Below are 12,023 nucleotides of genomic sequence, written 5' to 3' on the forward strand. Positions count from 1 at the left end.
TTATGTTTTTAAATGTGATTTAGTTATAAATATATTAAAATAATATTTTTTTATTTTAAAAAAAATTATTAACACAAGAACATAAAAAATATCTAAAAACATAAAAAAAATTAATTTAAAACAAAAATTAGCAAAAAATAGCAAAAAAAACAATTTAACCATAATATCAAATAGACCCTAATTAATCTTGAATGATTTGATGTTCAGTTCATAAATTATCTGGTCAAACTTAAATATGGCTTTGATCATATTTGTTTTTGTGATAAAAAAGTTTTTTCTATAAAATTTTAATTTTTTTTATTTTAAATTATTTTAATGTATTAATATTAAAAATTAATTAAAAAGCTTAAAAAAATGTATTTAAATGTATTTTTAAATAAACAAATATTTTGAAAAATCAACAATACAGTTAATTTCAAAAAAAAAATTAATTCTTATCTAAAAAAACTCATTTCATTTTTTTATTTTTTATTTTTATACAAAGATGTCATTTCATTTAAAAAAAAAAACTACTAAAATTATGTTATTTTAATATTGATCGGGAATAGAAAAGAGAAGAAAAGATTGTAGAAATGAATTAGCTGAGAACACATATGGTCCCTCTGGTATTCTATTTAGTCAAATAAAATCCTTTTCTTTGAATTGAATCGGATCAACCTGGGCATCTTAATCCAATTTACTACTCATTAAAAGGACATGGCTCCTTCTATTTAATCGTAAATGAGGTTTATTTACAACATGGTTCCTTCCTGTACAGTACAATCTATCATACATGAGATTTTGTGATGCCTTTTGCCTTTAGGAAGCTGTGGTAGATTTCAATGAACAATGGCCATGCCTAATTTACTTTTCTTCTAAATTCCGTTATCATTTAGATTGACTAACATGGTATTTATGAGTACGGTAATAATTATTTTTTAAAATATTTTTTATTTAAAAATACATTAAAATAATATATTTTTTTATTATTTAAAATTTATTTTTGATAATAGCATATCAAAATAATCAAAAAAAAATTAAAAAAATTCAAAATTTACACAATTCCTATTTAAAAGGCAATAACAAACTCTTGTTGCTCCATCTGAGTACTGATTTATTTGCTTATAGCAATTGAATAAATAACACTTCTGGTCCATGGATTTGCTAAATGCCTTTTTGTTGTCATGGGCTTGGTATGCCGATATGTTTTTCTTATAAGATTTGGTTTACAAGGCATGGTCTGTAGCGGGGCAGTTTATTCACGGTGGAATACATTAGATATATATAGCATTTTAATTTATAATTTAACTAGATTAAAAGAGGTCTAGCAATGCGACCAGTTATCCCATGAAATCCCAAAAACAAGTGCACATGCACAAAATAGGGGGGACTGGATCAAATGCTTCCATATGCTGCAAGTTCTTCCCCAGTTCTCTCAAGTACTTCAATCGACAGCAATGAAGGCATCATAGCCATGTGCTTATCCTTGCATGTCCGTGCCAATGGATGGTTTGCATTCTGCTCTGCCCTCATTTTCCTAGCTATTAGTAATGTGATCTCAGATGTAATGAATTCACGGAGATTCATGCTTCCAGCAAGATAAAAAGAAAAACAAAAACGCAAATGCTCTGGAAAAAGGAAGGAGATAGGACTTTCTCACGGGCCACTATCAGCAGCTAACTCAAAAACCTTCTTGCTTTTGCATAGCGGTAGATTTCCTCTTCAGCTTCTGGTGTTTTGTGAACAAGCAACTTAACAGTCTCAGATGCATCACTCAAAAACGCAAATGCTCTGGAAAAAGGAAGGAGATAGACTTTCTCACAAGCCACCATCAGCAGCTAACTCAAAAACCTTTCCTACTTTTGCATAGCGGTAGATTTCCTCCTCAGCTTCTGGTGTTTTGTGAACAAGCAACTCAACAGTCTCAGATGCATTACTCAAAAACGCAAATGCTCTGGAAAAAGGAAGAAGATAGGACTTTCTCACGGGTCACCATCAGCAGCTAACTCGAAAACCTTCCCTGCTTTTGCATAGCGGTAGATTTCCTCCTCAGCTGCAGGTGTTTTGTGAACAAGCAACTTAACAGTCTCAGATGCATTACTCTGCAATAAGATCATGAAAAGCATACAACCATGAATATAAATACTCAATCAACTTCAATTTATGTGGGCAAAGAGAGAGATTTGAACCCTTTTTGGTAGGAAAAATATAGCAATCAAATCGAAGACTGGTAGCTTCAGTGTCCAATGCCCCACATATCCATGCATACTACACCAAAGGCAGTTTAGTGCAGAACCAGGACTGAAACTCATTATCTACTCATCCCTTCAATAACAAAATTATACGAAATAGAATCATGCATTTTAATCCGAACATGGTGCAATGGCCGCGCTGAGTGGAAACATCTTATTGTACGTGTCATCAGTAACACAAATTTCCTTACTGATCTTTACTTCTTTTAACTTACTACGTCTGCATCAAAGAAATTGAGAGAGTGGAACAATAATTCAATTGGTTATTCATAGGGAGGGATGATAATTCAAAGTGATGTGAGTGAGAAAATTGCAAGATGAAAAATAGGGTTTGAGAGATTGGAAAATTGAGATTTTAGGAGGCATAGCATGTTATTTTTAAGAATGTAAATTTAATCTGAACTTGATGGATATCACTTGAACCGACTTAAATGAGTAAAATTTTTATAAATAGTTATATTGCTCGATAAATAATGCGTAAAATATAAATATTATCAAACTTCATCCAAACTTAGACCGATATATATATTTTGACATAGCATGCATAAATTGTATATGTATTTCTATTTAATTTTGTGTTGCATAATAAATAATCATTATAAAATAAATATTCATATAGATACTTGAAAAACTGAAACTCAATAAATAAAATATTTATTATTAATAATATATATATATATATATATATATATATAAACCTAACTCGTGAATATCTATTATCATCATGATTATTGTTTTTAGTTACCGTGGAGTTTCAACTTTGGAGTACAAGGTCTGCCATAAGAAAATTAAACATCGAGGGACCAGTTTATATAAAAATAAAAAATTACTGGAACAATTCGTACCATTAACCCCATCCTTTATAGTAGGCGTCATCAAACTCAACTATTTGACTCGTATTTTCTGAATTCAAATGGAAAAAAAAAAATAGAAGTGTAATATTTAGAACTCAGAATTAATCTAAAAATAAAGATTTAATTTATGAAACTGTCTAATATAATTCTTTTAATCAGTTTAACATTCGTGAAAACACAACATATCTACCCTTCTTAGCATCACCACCACCTGAAATGATTTGCTTTTTTCAGTTGCAAAACTTGCCAGCACGCTAGCTTCCCTCACTGTATCCAAAATCATCCGTGCTTAATATTTAGTTTAAATATATATTCCATGTAAGGTTTTCTTATATGCTTTTTAAAAAATTTAATGTGTTAATTCTAAAAATAAAAAAAATATAACATCATGCACCACATTAACAAATAACGGGCACCGAGTGCTTGCAATTTATGAAATCTAATGATGGTCTATAATAGATTTATTTTCACTTTATATCTCAACCTATAAATTAATTAGAATAATATAATTTATGAAAGAAAAAATAATGATAATAATAACGATGAAAGAATGGCAGATGATATTATATTATATCAAGCAGAAGAAACATGGCGCTTTTCAATGCACATTTTGGATTGTTTTATTCAGGGTTTTACATAACTAGGGGAGGTCTCCATGCAGAATCTGCTCCCCTTGAAACGCCTGGTGATGACTTGATAACCACCTAATTGCCTGTAATTCCCTAATTGTTTGGCCAGGAGTGTTTTCATGCAGGATGAGTTGTGGCTGGAAAGAGCACAAATTGCAATTCCCGCCGCAGTTGCTTGACAGCGGATCCTTTTGCTTCTATAATTGTCACAGTATTTTTATATATTTAAAAGTATATTAGTTATTTTTTAAAGTATTATATATATATATATATATATATTAAAATAATATTTGTTATTTTTAAAAAATATTTTTAACATAAACATATCAAAATAATTTTAAAAAAAATTAATTTCAACAAAAAAAAATAAACTTTCTTGAAACACCGTATAAAATACAATTACAAACCACATCTTAATTAGCCGTACTTATTTTTTTTAGAAAGACTGCATAATAATGTAGAAGGATATCACATTCACATAATGGGATATTAAAAGCAGTCCTAAGGTTAAAATATCAAAATATCCTTAACAACAATGAATTAAATATCTTGCTCAAGGATACATATGCAATTCTACCATGTGCGATACTCCTGCCTGACATCACTTAAATTTTTGCTCCCGGATGAATAGCTAAATACCCCTACTATGTTCAAGAGTAAGTTTAGTAAAATCATGAAACTCAATTATCGAACAATTCAATGTTGAATGATGGAAAAAAAAACTTAATTTAAAAAAAAACAATGTGTGAATATGGGTTTACCCACAATCCCTGTGACTATGGGCACAAAATCGAGATAATCTAATAAAAAAAATAAAGTTTAATTTTCAATAAATCAAATATTAAATGATAGAATTGAAACAAATCAATTTAAAAAAAAACCCAAAAAAAGGCGGTCCGCATTAATATTTGAGATTGGTTACTTTAGTCATGAATACATGACTAACCCTATGAAAACAAAAAGAAAATCTAAGTCAACTTGCAAACCCCGCAATCACAGGCACAGGGTCAGGATAACCTAGTAGAAAGAAAATGATAGAAATATTATTTTTTTATAAATCAAATATTAAAGGATGAAATTAAAAAAAAAACCAAGTTCTTAATTCACAATCCGTATAATCTTTAAAACTTACAATTTGTGAAATCTTGGATACGAATTCAATCAAGAAGCTTAATTCTCAAATAATTTAATTTTGAATGAAAATATGATAAAAAAATCAATTTAAAAAACATGCCAAAGTAAAAAAGATATTACTAAAAAAATGAGGATCAAATTCTATAAAAAAAAAATAATGGAGGATGAAATTGTAAAAAAAATTAAAAAAGAACTAAATTTTAAAGATTAAAAAATAAAAGCGGGGTGAAATTGAAAAACATTTGTAATTTTATAGTTTACTCAACATAAAAAAAAATAGTTATCAAAAAGACATTAATCAAATGTGAAGGGAAAAAATTGAATGGGCTAGCTGGAAATATTAAAGGGGTTAGTGTTGATTTGAGGAAAAGAGAGGGAAGAAGAGGAAAAGGAAAAGAAGAACAAATAGAAGAAGAAAAAAAGATAATGGACATCGATGCCAAACTAGAAACACATTTGGTCCATGCATTGCCCCATCACGTGGGGAGGGGGGGTCAGACAACCCTAAAGGATGGCGTCAGATGGCTGGATAGCTCCGCATGCGTCGTTCGAACAGTGCAGGGATTGTCTACATGTACGCACGCGACAACATGTTTTTTTAATAATATTTAATATATGTCTATTACAATAATGTCCATAAATAACCTTAAAATTTATAATAAAATTAATTTAAAATAACAAAAAAAGCCCTCGTTAGAAAAATATGCTGATTTTGCCTTCTAGATAATTATGCTATTTTGAAAAAAATAAAAAGACCAAAATGCTCCCGAGTAATAGTCATTATTTTTTTATTATACGGTTAAATTATTAATTTTACTGTGCAATAAAAAACAAAATAACTAATCTAACCCCACATAATTTATAAAAGACAATTAAAACAAATAGTTTTCTCACTCTTGGTGAACAGAAATTTTTTTAGGAGATTTAGTTTTTTTTTAATTTAATAAATGCATTTTAATCACAAATAGACCAATAATTTGAGTGAATATACCATAGTTATCGTCAAGTCACAGACTGTGCCTTGATACACTGGTATGAATAATAGCATCAACAAATTCAAGACTGGAATTTATGAGAGCAAACATGATGGTAATATATCTCACCACAAATTTAACTTTCTATCTTTTTAGAGTAATTTCTGAAAATTAAAAGAACACAGGAATGTAATTTCATATCTGAATCTGATGCATTGCTGGTAGGCTAGAGTGATGCCTCTCTAATTTTAGAGCATTTAATTGGTCATACACGTACCTAATTCATGAACCTCGTAATGGGTCTGTCTAGTGATTATTGGTTAGGTCATATCCAACACCCTACCAAACTCCCACCCACCCTCACCCTTCTTTAATGATGCAACTTTCCGTTTCCATTTTGGTGGCTCGAGCCCATGTAAGCACCAGTGTCCTGGTCCTACACTATTGTCTCCTCAAGAGACACTTATTGCAGAAAATTTTGATTTTATGTTAAATTAACCCCTTGAAATGTCTAGCATTCAAGCGTAAGCCACCCTAGCTTTCCTTACCATGCCAAAAAAAAAAACACGGAGAGGAGAAATTACCTACGATAGTATGGATCTGAGCTGAATAACTAGACCCAAATTTCAAACCAAAATGCCATAAACAATGCCATGACCAACCACTCTCTGACACCACAACGACAACATGAAAACCTAGCTCTTCCTGGAACATGAAATTGGTTGATGAATTGAACTGCAATTATGATTATCTAATGTTGTGTTTGATTTTGTGCTTAGTAAAATGTTTTTCAGAATTTTTGAATATTTTATTTTTTATAATTTTGAATGATTTTAGTGTGTTGATATTAAAATAAAATTATTTTAATATATTTTCAACTAAAAAAACATCTCAAACACTATCTACTATCTAATTAGGTCATTTTCCCACAATAGAAAAAACTAAACCTACGAAGCCCACCTAACTCAGCTACCCAAATCCACACCTCCAAAACTAAACAACAATAAATAAGTAAGAGCCTTTCTTTAAAAACAAAAAAAAAATGTAAGAGCCAACAAACTTGCATTGGATGATGGAAAAATGACATAAATAATTAAAAGGAACCTTAAAAAGAATAAGTAGAGAAGCAAATATTCTTGCTACGAAGTGGAACATAAGAATGTACATGTGGAGGCATGGACTTTCCACCCCTTTGAGATAAAAAGCAAGTAACAGAACAGAATTATTCCAACTTTTCACTCTTAACCCCATTGGTTTTTGTCATGAAAGTCCAAACTCCGAATCAAACTTTTTCTTATCTACTAATAGATGAATCTTGTGATGACACAACCCATGAAATGGGTTATCAAGGCCTAAACGAGTCAACATCATATAGGCACTCCTTGTGGTGACAGCATTTGGCCACCTTGCTTATAAACTAAGCCTAATCAAGAACCATCGTCACTGTATTCTTGTCTCTTTTGCTCGGTTTCTTCATGTTTTCCTCACTGGACTATGTTAGTGAAATGTTAAGAGACAAGGGGAAAATACTTGTCAAACTCAGGCACCGAAAGGCGAAGGGTGAGGATGAGGAAGCAGCATTCCCTCCAACTTTCCTTCTGTTGTTTCATAATTTTTGTTAAAGAACAAAATAAGGGGAGAAATGGTAGAAATTTACCACTTTTCAGCACCCTTTTTACTTTTCTTGTCATCAGAACCGACAGATTGAAGTCAGAACGTCATCAATTCCATGCTGATATTTCAACAATCAAACTGAGCATCGCTGTTTACAGCCAAAATAAACGGTGCAGATTCCAGAATCATATTTGCCTTGAAGGCCCCCGATTCATTTTGCAAAAGTAAGAGGAGACTAAACCGGAAATTTTCTTACATTGTAAATTGCTCATCTTGAAAAGGTTAACAAATGACACCAATAAAAATAAAAATTTGAAAAATAATAGAAGAAAAAATACACCCCCCCCTGGCCCTAGCCCGGGCATTGTTTTTTTTTTTTTCACTATATATCCCAGGAGTTATCGATCTCAACCTTCTCTAACTTCTGATGTGATAATAAAATGCTGAAAATGAATTTCCTTATAGGAAGTGACTTTCTTTCTCCCTTCCCCTCCTCTTCGTTACTGTTACCTTCAACACCTCTTCGTTACTGTTACCTTCAACACCGGCTACAGCTAAAATCATAAAAAAAATGTAATTATTTACCGAAACCAACTGTGTTAGCCACCTCCGGGCTCCATAAAACTGCCTTTAGTTTTGCTGAACCACAAGATGATCAATGTGCAATTGCTCAACCCATGACCCTACTGCATGGTCAAGGTCAACAGGTTCGATATGGGAGTTTATATTTGAACTCTCACTTGATGAAGCACTCGCTGTTATGCTTTCGGATACATGCACTGTTGACTTTTCTTTCATCTCAGTTGGAGATTCTTTAACAAGAGATTGAACCCAGGATACATCAGGCTCATCTCCATTACCAAGCTCAAAGGAATTTGACCTACGCAGCTTACCAAATTCATCTGCACTAACAGTCCAGTCTGGTTTCCCATTAGAGGAACCCCATTTCGACCAAGAGTTAACTGGTGATCCAACAATGGCAGCATTATTGGAGACTAGTTCCTGAGACCCAAGGCTATGCAAATGCTGTTGCTGCTTCTCTCTTTGAGCTAACATAGACACTCGAGAGCTCATTGGCGAGATAGGTTCCACATTTCGAGGTGACATCCTGCCTGATGCAAAAGACACCTGCAATAGAGGGTGATCGACATTTTTAGGAGAGAAATTTGTGTTGATTGGTGATAACATGCTTTGCTGCTGCTGGAACTGATTGAGAACAGCAGATTTATGGGATGGGGAGAAAACTGCTGAAGCCAATGCTTGATCAGCATACTGAGGAGATGAGCTCTCGGCAGAAAATAGAACGTCAAGATTTGAAGGGGCTAAGGTTTTCAATCGACCAGAGCGATTCAAGGAGTTGTTGCTCAAAGATGGTTGACTGAGACTGGATAATTCACTAAGAAGCTGCTGTTGCTGCACATCAAAATCCGGAAGCAAATTGTAGTCTGCTTGAATGTCTCTAGCATTAAGGGAAGATCTCAAGCGACTGGACTGGAGATTGCTTCCAGGAAGATGCAAAGCTGGGACATTTGGTTGGAGCCAAGCCATGGAAGAATGGGACAAGCCATTGGCAGATGGAGACATGGGTGGAGAGAATGGTTGAGGAGACATGACAGATGCTGAAGGAGAGCCTGGCAAGAGGCTCATGGCTGCAGCAAAATCCATGGCAGTAGCACCTGGTGTACTAGAGCGAGGAGAGGGAACAGCAGAACCCGTGGAAACATATAATGGGCGGAGTTCCTCAACGGTGTGAGCAAAAAAGCAAACTCTCCTAGCACAATTTGTACCGTCTTTGCACAGTCGGGTTCTATATTGAGCAGGGTGAAGCCAGCACTCAAAAACACCATGAGCATATTCACACATATCTCCACGTCTACAAGCCCCTTTTCGGAAATCAGGACATGGAACGCAGCTATAATGAAACTTTCTAGGATCCCTTCTTCGAGCATTTTCGCCAGGGTGAACAAATGGGCACTCCGTCCAATCATGGGAATAGGCACGAGAACAAGGCCTTACCTTGAAAGAATACATTCGGAATTCATCAGTAGAATAGATGCTGTTCTTGATATCTGGGAGAGATGGATCAACAGGATATTCTTTCTTCTCTGATACAAAGGGAACAGGTGCTTCATTCAGCTTTGACTTCATTGGGGAATCTGAACCTGACAGAAGAGACATGTCTTCCAGAGAAGGTGAAAGAGGTGGAGAATTTGAATTTGCATTGGACATGGAAACCCTTAGATTGTGCTCAATAACATATCCTTCAGCAGAAAGGAGTTCTTCAAGAGTCAACCTCGCTTCTTGGAACTTTGGCGGAACAACAATAGCATCAATTGGACGATGACCATTGGCGTCTACCACATTAGCATCAGCACCTGCTGCTAAAAGCAGTTTCACGACATCAACAGCATTCACAGCCCCACCAGAGGCTGCACAGTGAAGGGCAGTGCTCTTGTCAGCACCGCAAGAGCGATTAACATCAGCATCAGAGAGAGAGAGAATCACCTTTATAACACCAATGCTACCATATGTAGCAGCTACCATCAACGGGGTCCTGTATTCATTAGCCATCTGCTTAGAGCCCTTTTGTCGGCCATACCATAGTCCAATCTGATCAACACAAGAAGGATCGCGCTCAATAGATCGCTTAAAGCCCTCAACATCATTGTTAGCAGCAAGCTCAAGCAAGCTTGCAAATGTATATTCAGTTTCAACAGTTAAGTGATTCATGTCTATGTTGGTGGGTACGCTTCCGTCAAAAGAAATTGAGGTATTTTCAGAGTCAGTGCAAGCTTTAACTGCTCCAATCCACAGAACATACTTTCATTTGCTAGAAGTACATCTGAAATTCAAATACAATCTCATTAGCATCAACCTGCAGTTAAATACCGTAACTACCTTATCATCACTATATCAAACAAGGAGAACAAATATTGTCATTCATAGAAGTACATGACAAGTTAGTCAATCAAATTAAACAATATCATCAATCTCACCTATCCATAGAACACAACACCAAGCATAGCAACTACAATGAATGGAAAAAGAAGAAATGCTATACAAGTATTTATAGAGGACCTAATGAAGCAGACCCATTAGACTAGTACCAACCCCCCGGATAATTATAAATTCTTTGTTGCAAAGGATCCAGGAAAAATGAAAAAGCACTAAATGAAACCAATGACGAAATCGAACTCCGGCGCAACAAACAGAGAAAAACTAGGAAACAGGATTTTGTTCTTAGATTTTATGCAAGTTCTTACTTATTCTCATACTGGATCAAAAAACTGGAAACAAAAGTATCAGAGTCTTGAGAAATAGTTCCATCTTAACTGCAATGAAGGTCTAAGAACAGAGGGGAAAACAGGAGAAAGAGAAAGAAACACTGCAGTATAGGATTCTTTCGATTTTTTCAAATAATTTGAATCACAAGAATATATATCACTAACTGAGCATACAATAATTTGTGCGGTTTAATATTCTTTTTTATCTTCACTTCCATGTTCCATCTTCACCCTTCCTGAGTTTACTCAGCAAAAATTAAGGAAAATAGAATCATAACAAAAACCAAAATACATCTCAATCCCAAAAGAACATCAAAAACTACCATATAGAAAAGGAAAAAATGTCAAAACAAAAAAAATGTCAAAACACTCAGATTGAACAGTCAATACAGACACAAAAGTAAACAACCACAGAATCCAGCACTGATTATGTCCATTTTTAATCAAAGAATTTAAAGTAAAAAAAATGACCAGATCAGGAACTTGTAAAAGATCTGGTATTTGGAGGCAAAAATCTCACTAAATTTTTAACCAAAAAAAGAAAACAAAACTAGGAAACACAAAAGATCTTTCGTTTACGTGTTCATTCAAAAACTACCATTATCTCCAAACAACAAAGCAGAACAAAAAAAAAACACACAAACTCAGAGACATAATAAACAGACAAGACAAGAGAACCCAGATGACGAAACATAGAGAAGTAGACATGTAAGTGATCAAAGTGAACCCAAGTTAAGTTTTCTTAAGGTTGCAAGAAAGAAGCAAGCTTACTTACCAGTTCGTTAGTTCCAAGCTAAGAAAGTGGAAGTTCCCGTTTTTCTTTGACAGATCCAGACAAAACAACCTAGTGACTTAACAAACAAGCTTGGCAAGCTTATGAAGTTTCAAACAACTGCTCTTTTTGTGTTAAGAGACGGAGAGAGTTTGTGGAATGAGTGAGAGAAGGAGAGGATCTTCTTCTTCTTCTCCAAATCCTATGTTTTTCTCTTTGCTTTCTTTTCATGAAAAAATATAAAAAATCATTTAAAGAAGGAAAAAGTTTCACTCCATTTTTTTTTTGGTTAAAATCGCCTATCCAATAGAAGGAAAGGAAAATTATAAAAAAATGAAAATAAAATAAATAATAAAAAGCACTGAATATTCTGTGCAGTACTTGCTACTGTTTCTTCTTCTTTTTTTTATAATCGACCATACATGTAATTTTATTCTGACTGATATACCCTTTTGGGTCATTCATCAGGGGTAAACCTGTCACTTGAAGATGAACACTAAGGTTAGTGGATGAGGTGGCAATTTGCGAATG

At 33.8% G+C, this 12,023-nt stretch overlaps 1 protein-coding gene across 1 annotated transcript; it reads right to left on the bottom strand.

The window, feature by feature from the left end:
* Positions 1–7,672: 7,672 nt before the first annotated feature.
* On the bottom strand, positions 7,673–11,756 carry LOC133689666 (zinc finger CCCH domain-containing protein 30-like). Its single transcript, XM_062109628.1, has 2 exons — positions 11,496–11,756; positions 7,673–10,278 (listed from the first exon to the last, which is right to left on the bottom strand). The coding sequence occupies exon 2, from the start codon at positions 10,164–10,166 to the stop codon at positions 8,067–8,069; it is 2,100 nt and encodes a 699-aa protein (XP_061965612.1). The 5' UTR covers positions 10,167–10,278; positions 11,496–11,756; the 3' UTR covers positions 7,673–8,066.
* Between the last annotated feature and the right edge of the window lie 267 nt (positions 11,757–12,023).

Source organism: Populus nigra, chromosome 3 (assembly GCF_951802175.1).
Source record: "Populus nigra chromosome 3, ddPopNigr1.1, whole genome shotgun sequence".
In the NCBI taxonomy this organism is placed as follows: Eukaryota; Viridiplantae; Streptophyta; class Magnoliopsida; order Malpighiales; family Salicaceae; genus Populus; species Populus nigra.

Bases quoted from the DNA above. Each gene is read 5' to 3' on its own strand.
- LOC133689666 (XM_062109628.1), bottom strand. From the start codon at position 10,166: ATGAATCACTTAACTGTTGAAACTGAATATACATTTGCAAGCTTGCTT.